Consider the following 18,054-nt stretch of genomic DNA (forward strand, 5'->3'; position numbering starts at 1 on the left):
GCAGGCTGTACAGGAAAAAACACAACTTATCCAGCAACTTAATTGCTTTAAATTATTTGTAATATAGTTGCCGTGATGTCAAGCGTTCAGTCATTGCCGGGCGATTACGAGTCATTCCTACAGCACAGCGGGCTCGGCCTCCATCAGAGGCTCGGCCCCGCACGCCTCCCCCTGCCCCGGGCCGGGCAAGGGGCACCGCCGGCCCCCACCCCGGGCCTGCTCCCACCCGCCTGCGTGTGGAAAGCCATAGCGGGGAGCGGGACTAGAGCCCTTCCCGAAGCTCCCGGCGGTACCGGCCTGCCCGGGCCCGGCCCAAACACGAGGGGCCCTTCTAGGCCGCGGGGGCGGGGCAGGATGGGTGGCAGGCCAGAGAGGAAGCCGAGGAGCAGCTCTCCAGTGGCTGCAGCGGAGGGAACGGGAGAAGTCTCTCAGTAGAGGCAGAGGGAGAGCGGCAGAAAAGAGGAGAAACGTCCCAATCACCCCGAGCCCCGCCGCACTGACTCAGCCGTGGCCGCCTCTCGCGGCTCCCCCCGCCCCACCCCGTCCCGCGCTCTCTCGCGAGACTCGGCCGATGTAGACGCGATGTCCTTTGGGGGACTGGCAGGGGGAGGGCAGGGGGGAGGGGGAAGGGAGGCGAAGCTAGGGGGTGCCTTGATTGATAGCGGTCGCCGCCAGTGAGTGGGGGGCACGGCGAGCCCTCAGCCAATAGCTTCGTCCCGAGGCGAGCGGCCAGCCAATGGAGGCGTTGGGGGGGCGGGGCACGCCGCTGGCTGATTGATCCCAGCTTTGGCGATGTTCAGTCAGAGCGAGAACATTCTAGAGGTGAGTACGGGGCAGCCATTGCCGGGGTCCCGTTAACCGCCCCCTTCTGCCGGAGCTGCGCGCCGACCGCCGCCTCTCCCTCCCCCCTTCCCTTTTCTCCCCCCCTCCTCCTCCCTCTCCTCACAGGTGCCGCCGCTAACGATGCTCCTGATTGTGTTTTGCCCGCAGATTGTCCGGCGCTGCTGTCCCTGCTGATACCGCCCGCCTCAGGACGCCGGGACCCGGAGGCTGCGGCGTCCGCCTCCGCCTCCCTCTCCGTCTGGATATAAGCGCCCCCACGGCCCTGTTCTCTTCGCACACTCGGCTTCGTCGCAGCCCGGGGCGAGCAGCGTTGGGTTTATGTCTTTATTGGACGAAAACGGTGGGTATTAGTACAAAGCTGGGGTGGACGAGGGCAGCTCGGATCGAGAGGAGGGTTTGGGTCCTGAGAAGGTGTTGGGGGGAGCGGGCGGGCGCCTTAGGCTGGGCTGGGTCGTCGTGTTGTCGGTAAACAGTGGATAGTGGGAGAGGTTTTGTGTAATCAAGTGTCGATTTTGATAGGAGGGAGAAAAGAGGAAAAAAAAAAAAACAAAACAGAAAAGCCTAAAACCTAACCAGACTAGAAGCCCTAACGCTTCATTTTCAGCTCTTTTCTGGGTGTTTGTAGGTTTTTGGTTGTTTTTTTTAAATATATTTTTTTTTCTTTAATTCCCCCCCACCGCCATGCGAGGAGACAAGATGGCGGCGGCCGGGGCCGCGCCTCCCCGCGGTGTGGGCGGGGGGGGGAGGGGGGCGGTGGCGCAGTTACAAACCCGCCCCGGGGGTTGGGGGGGGGGGGGGGGGACGACGGACGAGGACGGGGGGGCTCCTTCAAGCGTTAGCTCCGGGAAGGGGGGGGACATGGAGGGGGGTGGCGGCGGCGGCTGCTGAGCGTCCCCCTCTCGCGGCTGAAGAGCGCATGCGTGGTTGGAGGTGACTTCCCCCCCGCATCTTTTCCAGGGCTGACTCAGTGCTTAATTGCTGCATTTGTGACTCATCACAGGCCTGAGCGGGGCGGGGAAACGGGGCTTTGAAGCAGGGAGTCTGTCTGCCTTCCCGCTTTTTTCCTCCGTGCATAGCATATGGGGAGGTGGGGGACGGTGGTGGTGCTCGGGATGAGGTGTCCTAGGGACCGGGAGAGGGAGCTTTAGTCTGCAGCAGACAAAAGCTGTAACATGGAAGGAGGGGAAACCGCATGTTCTGTCTGAGAGCTCCTGCCCAGTCACCGAGGTACCTGCTTCCTCAGTGCTTCTGCAAGCACATGGTCGGGTCACATGGTGGCTCTTCTGAGACATCTTGGGGGAAGGAAACCTCGTGCTTGAAGCAAAGCCCACAGTGCATTTTTTGCTGAGGAACGTCGGGACTGCATCTGGGCTAATGTAGAACACAAGGCGCGTTACAAATCTGTTTGCTGCTTCTGTAAAGAATTTGTAAGCCTGACGGCAGGGATTCAAATCGTGTGGAACCAATAGACCTGCTCTTATGCATAAATACTAAGAATGTTATTTTAATGTGTCAACGCTTCTGTCATTAATGATAACAACATGATGACGTGTCAGAATAGCCATGCTGTAGTCAGGGTTGCCTGTGTAGTCAACTAGTTGTGGCTTAAGTACTCTTAAATCTGATTATAGAGACACATGCTGATTTAAATATGTAAATACTGCTTAAGGCAACTTTAATAATAGGATTCATCCTCCTTCCCCTTCCTCCCCCTCCCCCCTTACCCTAAGAAAAAAATCAACTGGAAAAGCTGCTGCACTGCTCTGTACCTCTGCATTGCTAGGCTTTCTACAGTGAAGCAACTTATGTCAGACTTTATCAGGCTTATTGTTAAGTCAAAACTCAACAGAAGCTGCTATGAGAATCCATAAGTGAGAGGGAGAATTCACTAATTTTCAACTCTTTTCCACTCCAATCAAAAAACCTGGTAAGCCATGTAAAAATTATGTTGGGCTACAGATTGCTGCTGGTTCATCTTACTGATGTTTCTCAACGTTCTGACAGACTTGGGTTTATGTGATAGGTTCATGCTATGATGTGGAATTTGAAACTGTTTTCTAGATCTTTCTCCTGATTTCCTCTGCCCTGCAGCCTGAAACGTATCACATGACCCTCTCGGTGCAAGAGCCTTTGGTCTCCATAATAAATCAAGCAGTGTTCCTTTCCCTTCCTTATTGATTGCAGCACTCCTTCAGGAGTTAATTGTACAGAAAATAGTCTTAAGCTGTTAAATGTTTTTTGGGTAATAAGAAAGAAGAGGGTGGAAAACTGTGGTGTAGTTGAGGAAAAGTTACTTAGCAGTACAATGCAAGCAATGCAATTTTCAGTTCCACAAGTTGAAGAAAAACATAGCATAAAGAATGCAGGGTTTGGGTTTTGTTTTTTTTCTTTTCATGCTGGATATAATCTCTTGCATAGTTCTGTAGCAAGATCTGATTGGTGCATGTTGTGATAAACTTAATTTCTCTTCTGTTTATTAACACTTGCAGAGCTGTTGCGCAGCCACTGGTACCTGTATTGGGGAAACATAGCATACAAGCAAGAACCTTACAGCCTCAGTGGCGAAAATTTTTTCATGTCAGAGACCGAGAACTCTTGCAGTCGTTTATGTCATCCCGTCTTCTCCAGACAGAAGATACCAAAAAACTGCAATCAAAGATCTCTTCATCTTATTGATAAAGCTACTAATAAGGCAAAATGTCTGTCAACGTCAACCGCAGTGTTTCAGATCAGTTCTATCGCTACAAAATGCCCCGTCTGATTGCCAAGGTAACTTAATAACTGTTAGTGGTAAGTAGGTAGTGTTTCACACCACTTGCTGTGTTAAAGGAGGAAGAGAAGTGTGAGGTAATGATAATATTTAGTTAGTCAGAGGGCAAAGAGGATGTCTGCTCCTTTCTGTCCAGGCAAACTGCACATTAGCTTCTCTAAGAATACACCTTTCAAAGCAGAGCTTTGATGTAGTGAAGTGGAGAATACGTGCTGGGTTTGGCTGTTGCAGTCACTTAAACACCTTTTTTTTTTTTTTTTGTTTCCTTTAGGTGGAGGGCAAAGGAAATGGAATAAAGACGGTTATAGTCAACATGGTTGACGTTGCAAAGGCGCTTAATCGGCCTCCAACGTGTAAGTAGTCTAGAGTGACACAGCACTATTTTTTTTTTTGCTTTTTTTGTTTGAAGTGGTAGTGGCAAGTAGCTAATAAAGCATTAATACCATTTTTTCAAGATTTGTAAGAAGCGTGATTTTCTTAAGATGAAATACTGAACGGAAAGAAGCAATGGCATTTTTACTTGCTGTTAAAAGTCGCAGCGAAGATAAGACAGTAGTGGTTATTATGCTTTTCTTGCAGATCCTACCAAATTTTTTGGTTGTGAGCTGGGAGCACAGACCCAGTTTGATGTTAAGAATGACCGTTACATTGTCAATGGATCTCATGAGGCGAATAAGCTGCAAGACATGTTGGATGGATTCATTAAAAAATTTGTTCTCTGTCCTGAGTGTGAGAATCCTGAAACTGATCTGGTGAGTGCTCTCAGTCTGTAGTAATGGTAGTGCCATGGAAACACTTCATTAGGTGTTTATGGAAGTGGTGCGAAGTAATAGATGACTTGACTATCTATGAAGAGAAAATTCAGAGTACACATACCCCTTTGGGAAGGTTTTACATTTATAACAGTTCAGAACTTCTTTGCTACCCCTAAACTTGCTCTGTTGGGTGCAACAGAAAGTATTTAAACCTCTGGCTTAATCCTGTGGAGATGATAATGTAAACATAAGGTTTAGGCATCAATGCATGATTGTTCTGTTAACTGGACATTGTTCTTTTACAGCATGTCAATCCTAAGAAACAAACTATAGGTAACTCTTGCAAAGCCTGTGGCTATCGAGGCATGCTTGACACAAACCATAAACTCTGCACGTTCATTCTCAAAAACCCACCTGGTAAGTTTGTTTCCTTATTTGGTTGGGGTAAAGGGAACTTCTTCAGTGTGATTGCTGTTAATGAAATAGAAAAACAAATAGCTCACCTCTAATTAAAGTGTAAAAAGGCTCCAGCGTACTCTTAGAATGTGTTTGTGAGTCAGGATGAGGTAGCTGTGCTCACAGTTTCAATTTGAGCGTTCTCTTCCCTTGTGCTCCTTCCCAAGTAAAGTATTTGTGAAAAGTTGGATTTGCATATGCAGAACAAAGCGTAGTAGGAGGAGAGCTAGTCAGCAGGAGCTCGTTGCATTTTTGCCTTTACCTCAGCGCAAAGTAAAAGCAGTATAGTAAATGCTAACTGTGATGTACTTGTTCTGTGCAAGCAACACTCTGTAGTAAGCATCTAGTTGCCTGCTGCAATTTAAGCTTGCTAGAATAGAAAAGTCTAACCTATTCCAGGGGTCTCTGTGTTGTGAGGTCACCTGTTATATAGACTTGGACAACCTTATGTCTTGATGAGAAACAAGACTTCCACTAGAACCAGAGGTTTCCTCAGCAGGTGTACATCTACCCTGAATATTACTGGGTTGGGTACTGTAAGTAACTTGCTGCTAATAAAAGCATCCAAACCCCCTTGGGGATTTGGCAGAGGTGCAGTAGTGCAGGGACTTTAGCTTTCTCTAGTTCATAAAGTAAAACAATAAAATTCACTTGCAGAAAGTGGTGAGACTGGTACAGGAAAGAAAGAGAAAGATAAGAAGAACAGAAAAGGCAAAGACAAAGAGAATGGTTCTGTGTCCAGCAATGAGACCCTTCCACCCCCACCACCAGAGGAGATTACTCCTCCACAGGTTGTGGTAAGTAGAAGGGAAAGTAGGGAGATGGGGTTGTGTGGTGTCCTGCTCTGATTTGAAACTTCTAAATTGCCGGTGTTCTTTGCAAGTCAACATTGCACCAAAAGTTCTTATTGTATCCAGAATTCCACTGCTGGAATAGAAGTATCCCTATGCCTCTTCTGTAGCAGCTTTATCAACTCTTCTGTACCAGAAGAGTTCTGTTCGCACCTTGCTAAGTGAAAGCTGCAAACCCTTTACGATCCAGGTCCCTGGAAATGGGTATCTCATGAGTGTACTAGATAGAGTGGTAAAACTGCGCTTCAGGGAACCCTACAGATGGCTGCAAACTCAAGTCTAGCTTCCATTACTGCTTCCCTACATCTGCCCTTTCTCCCATCATCTTTGACTTACAAATCATAGTATAACCCTTTCAAAATCAAAAGTACCTGTTTATTAAAAAAAAAAAATGCTCTTAAATCTGTACCTAGAAACAACACTCACGTATTCCTAAGCTTGTAGTAACATCGTATGAACCTGTTGGTTTGGTTTGGTTTTTTTAGGAGGAGGAAGATGATGATGACTGGGGCGAAGACACAACAGAAGAAGCCCAGAGGCGTAGAATGGATGAAATCAGTGACCATGCAAAGAACCTCACACTTAGTGAAGACCTGGAAAGAACAGTGGAGGAGAGAGTCAACATACTATTTGATTTTGTGAAGGTGAATACTCTCTGTTTTTTTGCATGGTAGCCACTCTGCTGTAATTGTACAAAATAGTGGTAAGGAGACTCTAAGCGCAAGCTGCTTAAGCTTCTACCAGAGTATTGGTTCCACCAGTGGTGGGGAAGGAAGCAGTGTAATAGAGCATTGACACAGACTTTGGTAGCTTTAAAATATTTCTGTCCTTGTCTTTGTAGAAAAAGAAGGAAGAAGGTGTCATTGATACTTCTGACAAAGACATTGTAGCAGAAGCAGAGAGACTGGATGTAAAGGCTATGGGCCCACTGGTTCTCACTGAAGTCCTTTTTGACGAAAAGATTCGTGAACAGATAAGGAAATACAGGCGTCACTTCCTTCGTGTAAGCAGTCTCTTCTTTGGCACCTGTTTTAACAACCATTGGGTTGGCTTTTTGTATTAACTACTTGACTCCGTTCTGGATTGCTTGGTACTGTGGGGAAGAAGGCTTTTTGTAGTTTTCTTTGTTTTTAAACAGCTACTACTTAGCTAGGGAAAATGCTGTGAGGGATAGCATGAGCTGTTATAAATTTTGCTATCTCATTTTGTTGAGAGCAGAATTATCAGCTTTCTGGAGAGGGGAAAAAAACCTTAATTCAATTGTCTCTGTTTTTGTCACAACTCTAGTTCTGCCACAACAACAAGAAGGCTCAGAGGTACCTTCTCCATGGCTTTGAGTGTGTGGTAGCCATGCATCAGTCTCAGCTTATTTCTAAAATACCACATATTTTGAAGGAAATGTATGATGCAGATCTTCTGGAAGAAGAAGTCATCCTTGGCTGGGCAGAAAAGGTAAGGGGTAGTACTTCGTGTACCGTACCAGCTAAGTAATGGAATGTAGAATACTGCATCTGACTTCTCCGTTCTGGTGTAACTGCTTGTGCAGATGGCTTTAAACAACTAATCTGAGATAAGTTACTGTCTTGGGAGAAACCTCGCTTTCAAAAAATGGGCTGCTCGAGGCAGTGGGGTGAGGTTAGAGTTCGAAGTTAAGCTCTTGCTGTGTTTGGGAATGATCTGATGTAAGCTCCTTCAGCGTTGAAGCAAAATCTGTGTACTTCTGTCCTTCAGGCCTCAAAGAAATATGTTTCAAAGGAGCTTGCCAAAGAAATACGTGTCAAAGCAGAACCATTTATTAAATGGCTAAAGGAAGCTGAAGAAGAATCTTCCGGTAATGAAGAAGAGGATGAAGATGAAAACATAGAGGTAGGAAAGGTTCATTTACTGTAAACGCTTCCTGTTCCTGCATGCTTAAGTCTTACGCTTTGTCTTGGTATGCAATAAAATAGCTTCATGTATTACTGTGTATGTTGGGAACTGGGGTAATGCCTCGTTTCTAATACTTTGTCAGAGTATTTTTGCTACACATAGTCACTTGTCTACACAAGAGCATTTTTATAACACTACAGGTGTTTTCTAATAGCCAAGGACTGTCATTGTGGAACTGTGCAGACAGTCTCTTGCACAGTACTAGTTCATATAGTGGAAGACTGATAAGATACTGTGCGTAAAGCCTTATGTTTTAGAAGAGTTAGTGGGTATATGTTTACTTTAAAAGCTGATTAAAGAGCAAATGACCATTTTCCTCACAGTTTAGGCCTAGGTAAAATCTGTTGGCTACACACTCCAGCTGACTGTGGCTGGGATTTTTTTGCTTGTGGGCTTTTTGTTTGTTTGTCCTCCCAGTAGTGCCTACTCTTGCCCCTGGATAGGAGATCCTGCTTCCTACAGGCAGGCATGGCATGCCTCTGTCTTCTAAAGACAGATGTTAAGGTGTACCTGTCGTTCCAGCATGCCTAAGTTCAAGTTTTGTATGTGATATTAATTCTTGTGCTGCGCAGTGTGCTTCAGAACATGGAGCAGCTCGTGGCAATAGACAGGAGGGCTGTTGAGTGGGCCGGTGTTGGCAATGCCCGATGGTAACATTTTTCTAGTGCTTAATGATGGTGGTAGGTGCTGTAGTAAAAGCAAGTGTCTTGTCTCCGCAGGTGGTGTACTCTACAACTGCCAGTGTACCTAAAGTTGAAACTGTGAAGCCTGCAAACAATAAAGATGACGATATCGATATTGATGCCATTTAAAGTGATGCAACGTAGCTTCCAGCATAATAATGCAAACTTCTCTGCATTTTCTGCCAGAAGTGTGACTTGTATGTGCACAAGCTGAAATGGCTTAACATCCTGCTACTCTTTGTACTCTAAAATGTATCTTTTTACTGTGACTGGTCTTGTGTAACTAAGCCTAATACCAAGGAGTCAGCACGTCGGTGAACTGATCTAGTTTGCAACTGGCATGTTCTGTTTTGTTTTTCTAACTTGTGTTGGACACATACTTGGAGCACATTTATAATACAGTTGTGGAAATAAAGGATTTGGTTTTGGTCAATCTTCACTTGTAACTCTGAACTCCCTTATTTCTTTTCCAAGTAAGTATCTACAGAACTCCACGAAACGTGTAAAGTTGAAGACAAAAATTACAAAAATCTCTTGAATGAGACAAAAATTAAATAGCCTTAAGTTAGAGGCTGTTGCAACAGTGGACATTTGAAATGGGCAAGAAGCAGGTGTTGGGTAATCTACAGCGTACAGATGCCAGTTTCTTCACACACAGGGCAGCTGTCTGGATTCTGATCCTTGCAGGCTTTTTTTTCTTTAAAAAAAAAAAAAACTTGCACAGGTGTTCACTACATAAGTTTGTTTTGTGGTGGTTTGGTTTTTTTTCCCTGAGGTTTTCAGCAGCTCCGTTGAATACTGAGCAGCCTGCCACAGGTCCCATGGTGGCAGAGGAAGTGGGCACCTGTTTTGGTCTGATGTGGGGTGGGGAGGGAAGGGGGCACGATCTGTTGCCTTGGACATGGGAGCCCCTGCAGTGGACCTGTGTAGCTCTGGAATTGTTTTGTGTGTCATAAATGCCAGCACGGAGGTACCTGATTCCTTTAGAAACTGCGTACAAAGGGAAGCCTAGTCCACCTAAATCTGGTGACAGATTTTGGGTGTTCTAGGATTGTCCCCACTGTGGAGATTGTGGGGGGGACTTTTTTTTTTTTTCTTGCCTATCACAGCCTTTTGCTCTGGAAAGCTGAGAATGACAATGTGGGTGGGTTTTGTTTGGTGGTTGTGTTTTGGGTTGTGTTTTTTTTTTGTTTTTTTTTTTTCATTGCTGCGAAATTGAGTACTGCAAGTTTTGAGAGGTGGAGGCTCCGGTGCACAGTGAGTGGCTTTTCCTGATCAAACCGTTTCTGCAGAATTTAGGATTGGGTGCAGGGAAAGATGGTGTTTGCTGGTTATAAGAGCAGTGACTTGAGCTGCGGGTTTTTCTCTCTTCAAAGCAGCGGGGTGTGATCTTACTGCTGCGTTGCAGGTGGCCCTGGCATCAAATTGTGACTTGGTACTAGCAGATGTAGCGAACAGTGTTCAATGGGGTAAAGCCGTGAAGTGTTTGAAAGTGTTCTTTTGATTTTGAAGGGCGTTCATTGCAGTAGTGCAAAAACATTGATTTAAATTCAGGTTTATTCTTGGCTGCTTTTTCTCTAAAAGAAAACTTGTTCTTTCTGTTTAAACTGAGTTTGTATTTCTAAAGTAATTGCCAATTGTTAGGCTTGTTGGGAACCTGGAAGATGAATTATTAATCCCTACGTCACCTTTGCAGAAGATGCCTCCTCCCCGTGCGGGCAGATGTCTCCCTCATGTAGCAGTTGTGGGCTCGCCCTTGTAGGCATTTGCCTGCCAGGCTGGAAGCTGAGTTGGGATGGTTGAGACCCTCTGGAAAAATCCCAGCTGAATGCAGTGTTGCTGTTACAGAGTTTACAGTTTTTCACCTGGTGTGGCTGTAGAAAGCTGTATGGGTGGGTTTTAGTTCATGCAGGTGGCAATCGAGAGACTAGTATCTGGGGAACTTTTTTAAAGCAAAAGGCTCAAACTTTCAGGGTGGTGACAGAGAGGGAAGGGTTAAAAACAGTCTGGTTTGCAGGCAGGGTTTCAGCCCTGGGCTTCCTACTTGCTTGTAGCAACAGGTTGGGCATTAGTAATACCCAGCAAACAAAATCATTCACCAGTATCTCCCAGTCACGTTGGTGAGGTGGGTGTAGGACTGTGCCTCCCTGGCACACTCCCCTGTTGCGGTGGGAGGTGGGTGCTTGTACATCAGGCGTTCCTTGGATAGGCCTTGAGCTGGCTCCGCCTTTCTGAGCAGAATTCGGGCTTGCAGCGGGAATGAGGAGAAGCCTTGCTCTTTCCCAGAAGTGTGTCCCGGCTGCGATGTTGAGAAATGCTGTGGCCCTTTCACCAGCCGCACAAGAGCGTCCTCTCTGGAATCTCTCCCGATTCTCCGAGCCTAATTCTTGGCTAGTGCAGGTCAGTGCTGTTCACCAAAATCATCAGTTGCTCCATGATGCCATCTCTAGGATGTGACCAGAAGGTTTCTGTTGGAAGTATGTATTGCATGGTGTTGGCTGCTGCCAGCTGTGACATGGTGAAGTTTCATTTCAGGTGTAGTTAGTTTCATTTCAGAGCAGGCTTGGTCGTAACTGCAGGCTGCCACCAAAGGGGATAATCTCTTTCTTTCCACCCCAAGTCCCAGTGATCAGCAAGACAGACATTTTCCCTCCAGTAGGGAAACTAGGAAATAAATCCACCCAGAAAGCCAGTTTTCTGTAGGATCAGTGAACTGATGATGTCATAGCAAAGCTATATGGTGGCAGATTTGGGTTAAATGTGGTGGGAGCATGCAGGGAGGGAGCGTTCTTGTCCGGGATTGCCCACAGGTGGATCAGATTTAAGTGCATTATAAAGTGGCACCCTAATATTCGGACATGGGGGAGGCTTCAGAAGCACTTGAGGCCACCACTAACTATGAAATTCTTGATGCTGAGTTACGCTTCTCACCTTATTTTCATATATATAGCTATTTCCATCTCAGGTCTTGAGAATTCCACCAGCTAATAAACACGAGTGTTTGTTTCATTAGCATTTCTTTAGGGAAGGAAGAAGTCTGACTTAGAAGTTTCCTAAGTCTTTGAATTTATTGCTGTCTGATTAAAAGTAACATGCACGTCTTCAAAAGGCACCTTGGTGTTTAGATCCCAACTGCGCCAAGCTTCAAAGAGCCTCCTGGCACCCGGGAAGGAAGCAGGAAGCACTGGGTGATTTCCCTCACTTCGTACTGTCCCGTCTCTCTCTTTAAAAGCCTCAGAGTGAGGGCTGCAAACTCTGCAGGTGGAGGGTCTGGTGGTGGGTCCCTCGGTGTTGGCTTTTCAAACCTCCATCTCCTTCCAGGAGCCATTGAGGGCTTTTCTGCAGCTCAGCAGCCTTCACCAGCAGCTTCTCGCCGTCCAGCGCAGCGGGAGCTTCTCAGCAAACGGCTTTGCTTGGGGCAGCATCATGGAGCAGACGAAAGGAGCTCAACGGCTTCAGTTGGGGTTTGAAATCCTGATTGTTGTTGCGCGTATAAGTAAAATTCTTTTAGCAATGAAAGCCTAAAAATTGTCATTAGAGGCCAGGGCTTCACTCAGGTGGATGTGGTAGAACATGTGCTATATAGAAGGACGCTCTTTGCTCCTGAGAGCGTACAGCTCGGGCTTGTAGCGAGGCAATGACTGAAGGTGAAGGAGAAGCAGTTTGAAGAGATCGCAGCAGCCGCAGTAATGCACTGAACGCTTTTTATTTCCTCTAGCTGCGGTGGCGGCTGCCCCAGGCAGTGTAAGCGCGATGCGCTGCTCCCAGCGAGGGCAGCTCATTAAACAGGGTCCAGGTCACTCCGAGGCACAAGGCTGTCATTCTGCCATGTTCTTGGGGTTGAGATGCTCGCTGAAAGATCCCAATCTCCACCCAAGTCCAACAGCTCAGTGGATTCGTTGCTGGCCAGATGTACCATAGAGTTAAAAGAGTTGATTTATAACTCTAATAAATCACAGAATGGTTCGGGTTGGAAGGGACCTTAAAGACCATCTCGTTCCAACCCCCTGCCCTGGGCAGGGACACCTCCCACTAGACCAGGCTGCTCAAAGCCCCATCCAGCCTGGCCTTGAACACCTCCAGGCATGGGGCATCCACAACTTCAGTGGGCAACCTGTGCCAGTGCCTCACTACCCTCACTGTAAAGAATTTTTTCCTGATGTCATCTAAATCTCCCCTCTCTCAACTTGAGGCTGTTACCCCTTGTCCTATCACTACACTCCCTGATAAAGAGTCCCTCCCCATCTCTCCTGTAGGTCCCCTTCAGGTACTGGAAGGAGCTATAAGGTCTCCCCGGAGCCTTCTCTTCTCCAGGCTGAACAACCCCGACTCTCATGCTTAGTATGTGGTTGTATTCCCATTGTGCAAGTTCTGAACCTTGGTGTTTGAAAAGAAGAGGGTATCGCTGAAAAGTAGTTAAAGTAGCGACATGTAACGAAGCTGTCCTTTCATTTGAGGGCTGCTACAGGGTAGTAATAAAGACCACAGCAGTTCTGGGCTCCCGGTGAAACCAGTGAACGGAAATGGCAAGGAGAGGTGGAACAAAAGTGGCTGACCCACCAATTAGTCTTCCAAACTGTGGCAGCTGTTTTCTTCTCAAACTAATTACTCTGAAAGAGCCTCAGAGTCTGTTGCTGAGGATTGACTCCTTGGCATTCAGTAACACCACCAAACCGTGAAGATGTGGAACAGAAAACTCAGAGGTAAAGACAATAAAAAGCAGCTTGAAAACAATGCTCTTTAAAGCCTTATCTGTGAAATACTGTTTGCAGGCTTCAATTTCAGCTTGAGTCTTTTAAAGTCATCGGAGCCACTGGGATTGCTTACATGCTTGACAAGCTGCTGGCGTTGTCTATGTTTTTCATTTTGAAGACAATCATCTTGCTGCCACGGGGGTGTCAGAGTCTGTCTCCTGACTTGGATTCGGTGAGAAGCTGTTCTGGGGCCGCTGGCCAGCTTTCCTGGGCCTTTACTTCCTTACCTAGTGTGGACCAGCACGAGGGTATCTCCACAGCTTCCTGAGAGCTGTTCCGGTTCACATCCATCAAGGACACAGACCCAGCACTCAGGTGATGCTGCTTTTAATTCAGTAAAATTCTGCAACTCCTGAATGTTTTTCAGTGGAAAAAGAAAAAAATCTTTGATATCTTGGGTTAGGAACCCAAGAAACAGAGGTTCACCCAACCATTTTCAGTAAAACAGAGGGAACGGTTCCTCCTGTTGTGACGAGTGTCGGGAAATCCAATAAATGTTAAAGTATCTTTCCTGTACGTCAGTTTTTCTACTTGCACGTGCTTCAAAGTTGGATGGCCACGCAAATCCATCGTGACGCGGCAGGTCTAGGGTGAAGCAAGGCCAGGATGGGCAAGGCCCGTGGCCGGGCACAGGGATGCCCGTGAGGGTACACAAGCTTCACAAGGGTCCCAGCCTGAGTGCCAAGGTGGGGAAGCTCCAGACTTGGTCTTCTCCCAGCTCTTTCTCGCGCTGCTTCTTCCACGTTGCTCAGCTCCAAGGTCGCTTGGCTGCACCGTGTCGGAGCTGACCTTCAACGCAGGCAGCCACGCACCTGCGATGTGGGACAAGAGGTTGCAGAGCCTGCTCCTGCTCCCAGGACCCAACATCTTCTGAGGCGGGAGCTGGAGAGGGATGGTTCTTCCACTGCTAATCTTATCTCGTTACTGTGGTGTCAGATTCAGTTTCTGCACAGTGTTTTCTTTCTCAAGAGGGAAAGAGACGATGCAAAGGAGAGCTCTGGTCTGAGCCTGGGGTCACAGGCACTTCAGCCATACATTGCAGATAAGGGAAGTATCAGCACCAGGAACTTCTCAATGGGAGGTTTGTGTGGGTGTTCTATTATTCTCTGTGAATTTTTGCTTGATACTGATTTTTATACCTACCTGATATTAATAAAACCCAGCTAACAGCACTGACGTCAGTGGAGTTTGGCTTTGTATCTGTGCAATTAAGGTAGACATCTGGCATCTTTAAAAGAAACATGAGGAAAGCATATTTCCCCAGGAGAATCCCATCCCTGTTATCCGGGATATATTAATACATTATTAATTACTTAGTAATCACTCTTATGGACAAAGTTACAGGCATACAAATTGTGGAAGGAGTAGTTCACATAGGAAAAGACTAAATAAAGAGACTGGGAGTTTTTCACATGGTCTCCGAGCCTGGGAAACCTGGATTTAAAGGCTTCCATCTCCTGCATCCGTTGTCCCTCCCCACTGTGCCCATATTCCGTGTCACAAGCCAGAGGAGGCGGCGGTCCCAGCTGGATGTGCTGTGGGGCTCGGGGTGGTTGTGGTCAGTGCGTGAGCACAGTCAGGGGGGAGACGGGAAGCAAGAGCACAGCTGCAATGACGGGAAAATACTGCTCTGTGTGGGAAAGTCACGGGATTTTAAATAATCCCCTTTAGATTCCTATTTATCACCTGACATTTAAACCAGGGGTTTGCACTCTCTCTGCCTTCTCCACGAACAGGTCGGCTAGATTTTAGTTTCCGTTTATTCTACTGAAAAACTCCTATGTAAGATCCAGAATGCAGAAGGGGCAAGTTTAAGGAAAGTCATTGACTGTCGGTGGACTTTTCACAAAATCAGAAGACCCAGTTTAAATGAGACGCATGATGTCAGCCAGGTGCCATGAGGTCACATCAAGGTGGTAACCGCATCCACTCAAGCTGCTGTCAGGAGCGCACCACCTCCAGGAGAGCAAAGTCCCCGCTTAGGTGAAGCGGTACAGAAAAAGGGAAGGGAAACCTTTCTGTAAGGAAAGCAGGCTGGATGCTTCCCAGCGGAGGTCACCAAAGAACATCACCTTCACCTTGCAGCCAAATGAAGGAGCCAAAGCTTTTAGCAAGTAGCGTGACTTGCTGAAGTCAAGAGTCCAGAGATGAAAAAAACACCATAAAAAGTACTTACGTGTAGGCAGAATTAATTTTCTGTGTGCTCCTCATGCTGATTAAAAATAAAGGGGACGGAGGGTGATGAGCCCACTTAGCCAGCTCCTGGTCAATCCTGATGCCAGAAGAGAGGAGCGATGCATTTCAGTCTGGCAAAACAAATGCCATAGGAAGAAAGAGGTGCTCGTGGATGCAGCCAGTCTCTCCCCACTAACCTGTCCTGGTGAACCTCCCCACTTGCATGGACCTGGAGATGCTTTCCGTTTTGCATGCCAGGTATGGATGCCTGGGTGAAATGGCTGTTCAGGACCGGTGGCTTGGGGAGGGCAGGAGTTGTGCGGGCTGGGAGGGGGGCACGCGGGAGGCATGGGCGCAGCACCACGGGCACAGCTGGCTGCATCCTGGTGCAGGTCAGCGCACAGGAAGCCAGGAGGTGAAGGTGGCCATGGTACGTGGGTGGTGGGGGAGTGGGAAGCGACAGGTGAGGCCTTCCTGTTTGGTAACGCCAACAGGCTTGTCCCCGGCAAGGGGGTGGTTTTATCTGAATCATCAAGGGGGAACTGAGTGTTCCTGGTGGGAGGAGAAGTGGGAGAGCAGGTACCTGTCTGTCGTGAGAACCTCTTCTGGGGGCGTTTGATGTGCACCAGGGAGCTGCGGTGCTTCAGGAGCACAAGGCACTAACTGCTGCAGTATCTCTTTTTTTACAAAGTCTTTTATGATATTGTCGCCGCCTTTGTTGCTTTTCTTTTTTTTTTTTTTTTTTTCCCCTCAGTGCTGGGGGGTGGGATGGGAAGGCAGAAAGCAGCAGCGGTATCGCTAATACCAGAAAACCTGTTCTGCAGGAAAACCTGCCGATGGGTGATGGGGTGATGGGTGCGCAGGACGGAAGGAGCGGCCGCACTCATGACCCAACCTGCCCTGCACAGAGCAGGCCAGGGGGGTGATCAGGGATGACAGCCACCTTCCTCCGCCCTCCCCATTCCCAGGAACCCATTTGCAGCCCTGGATCAAAGAAGCCAGCTGCTGTGCAGGGCCTGACTTGGTGATCTGTGAGGAGCTACTGGAGGACATGTCTGCTCATGGACTACTCTGCCTTTCCTACTCCATGGGACTTGCTCTGCTTTGGTGGCAGTCTCTGCCATGGTCCGGAGCTGGCCAGTGGTAAGGGATTTTGTTGTCTGTAATAGAGATTCCTGTAGCTGTTGGAGGATGGACATCACCAAGAGGTCTGTGCCCTGTGGAGGTACACAGGTATCAGAGAAGCCACCAGCACTGGGAATTTTGCATGACGCAATTTCCCTCCCTAAATTTTGTTTCTGGACAGTAGCAGAGACCCATTTCCCATGAATGTCCCCCAGGCACAGGAGAACCTGGCCGAGCATCTCAGCTGGGACTGATGCTGGTCCCCCAAACCCAGGAATCCAAGCCAGCCCACAGCATCTCCAACGTGAGGTGGGACACAGCCCAGGCAGATGGGTGATGGGAAGGGAACAGGGACAGATTTTTTGACACGCGCCCAGCCTGGGTGCCACGTGTGGCTTGTTGCTTTGACAGGTTTTCTTTGCATAGCTTCCCTAGCTCTTCTTTCCTCACTGCATCCAGGAAAAAATGATCTGTCTTTTCCTAGAACGCCCTTTACAGCCTTTTCACATCAAACCTGAGGTGGCATCTGGAGACTGGTTGCTCATTTGCTGGATACTTACCATGTTTTCCAGTGAATGATCTTCCTCTTTCCTCTTACAGAGGTATTTCTGCCTTGCGGGAAGGTTCTGCGGGTGTCTCCTCATCTTCCTTTCAAGCCTTCTTTAAAAACCTGCCATTAACCTTTAAACTGGAGACAAAGCGAATCGTGATACCCCCCCAAAGTCCCACCTGCTGCTGCAGCTGTGACCCTCCGGTGGGTCTGAACCATCACCCAACCCCGTGAGGCTGCAGGAACGGCCCTTGGAGCCACGGCGGGCAGCGCCGGAGCGGGCTGGGGGAGCTGGGGCCGGGCACAGGCTGCGGCAGGGACCCCTGCGCCGGCGGGGAGCGGTGGGGGAACGCGGGTTTCCCTGCTGGGACCGGCGGCAGCGGCGGGGACGGGGACACGGCCCGGCGCTGTCCCCGGGAGCGGGGCACGGCCCGGCGCCGCCCGCCGCGCACACACCCCGCCGCCGCCAGGGGGCGACCGTGCGCCGGCGGCGCCGCCCGGCACCGCCCCGGCCCGGCGCGGCCCTGGAGCGGGGGGAGACTGAGCGGGAGAGAAGGAAAGGAACGAAAAAGGAAAATTAAAAAGAAAATAAAAAAAAAAGAAAAAGAAAAAAGAAAAAAAAAAGACAAAAAATCATTGAAAAGAAAGAAAAGAAAAAGGGGAAGAAAAAAAAAGAAAACCAAAGAAAAACCACACAAAAAAAATAATCCTCCCCTCCCTCCAATTTTCCCACTCCTGAATACTTTCTGTCTACGGATCTTTTACACTCTCACCCTTTACAATGAGGGTGGTGAGACACTGGAACAGGTTTCCCAGAGAGGTGGTGGATGCCCCATCCCTGGAGACATTCAAGGCCAGGCTGGATGGGGCTCTGAGCAACCTGATCTAGTTAAAGGTGTCCCTGCCCATAGCAGGGGTGTTGGAGTAGATGACCTTTAGAGGTCCCTTCCAACCCAACTCATTCTATGATTCTGTGATCTGGCCAGATTGATCTCCTCTCTCCCAGCGCCCACTGAGCTCGCATCTCCTTCTGCACTTTTTTTGGGAATAAGTGCAAAATTCTCAGTGTTGGATGGAAAGGGGGTTCCCGGCTCCAGCCTCACACTCGTCCCTGCCAGCAGCCCCGGTGCAAAACGGGGTCACGCCTTCCACAGGGCCCCAAG

General features: G+C 48.2%; 1 protein-coding gene and 1 non-coding gene across 4 annotated transcripts; both read left to right on the forward strand.

The window, feature by feature from the left end:
- Positions 1-666: 666 nt before the first annotated feature.
- Positions 667-8,726, forward strand: EIF5 (eukaryotic translation initiation factor 5). 3 transcript variants are annotated; one of them, XM_063333138.1, is made up of 12 exons: positions 667-822; positions 991-1,183; positions 3,333-3,612; positions 3,885-3,966; positions 4,193-4,365; positions 4,674-4,785; positions 5,482-5,621; positions 6,161-6,319; positions 6,517-6,678; positions 6,963-7,127; positions 7,407-7,541; positions 8,324-8,726. In XM_063333138.1, exons 3-12 carry the CDS (start codon positions 3,541-3,543, stop codon positions 8,414-8,416), a joined length of 1,293 nt encoding a protein of 430 aa, XP_063189208.1. In that variant the 5' UTR covers positions 667-822; positions 991-1,183; positions 3,333-3,540; the 3' UTR covers positions 8,417-8,726. The 3 variants fall into 3 exon arrangements, with proteins under 3 accessions (XP_063189208.1, XP_063189207.1, XP_063189209.1); XM_063333137.1 differs by lacking the exon at positions 667-822 and having other exon boundaries at positions 926-1,183; XM_063333139.1 differs by lacking the exons at positions 667-822; positions 991-1,183 and adding an exon at positions 2,613-2,770.
- Positions 5,145-5,268, forward strand: LOC134515723 (small nucleolar RNA SNORA28). Its single transcript, XR_010071090.1, has one exon. It is a non-coding gene; the product is annotated as a small nucleolar RNA SNORA28 (small nucleolar RNA).
- Positions 8,727-18,054: the final 9,328 nt, after the last annotated feature.

The sequence above is a fragment of the Chroicocephalus ridibundus genome, chromosome 4 (assembly GCF_963924245.1).
Source record: "Chroicocephalus ridibundus chromosome 4, bChrRid1.1, whole genome shotgun sequence".
Classification (NCBI taxonomy): Eukaryota; Metazoa; Chordata; class Aves; order Charadriiformes; family Laridae; genus Chroicocephalus; species Chroicocephalus ridibundus.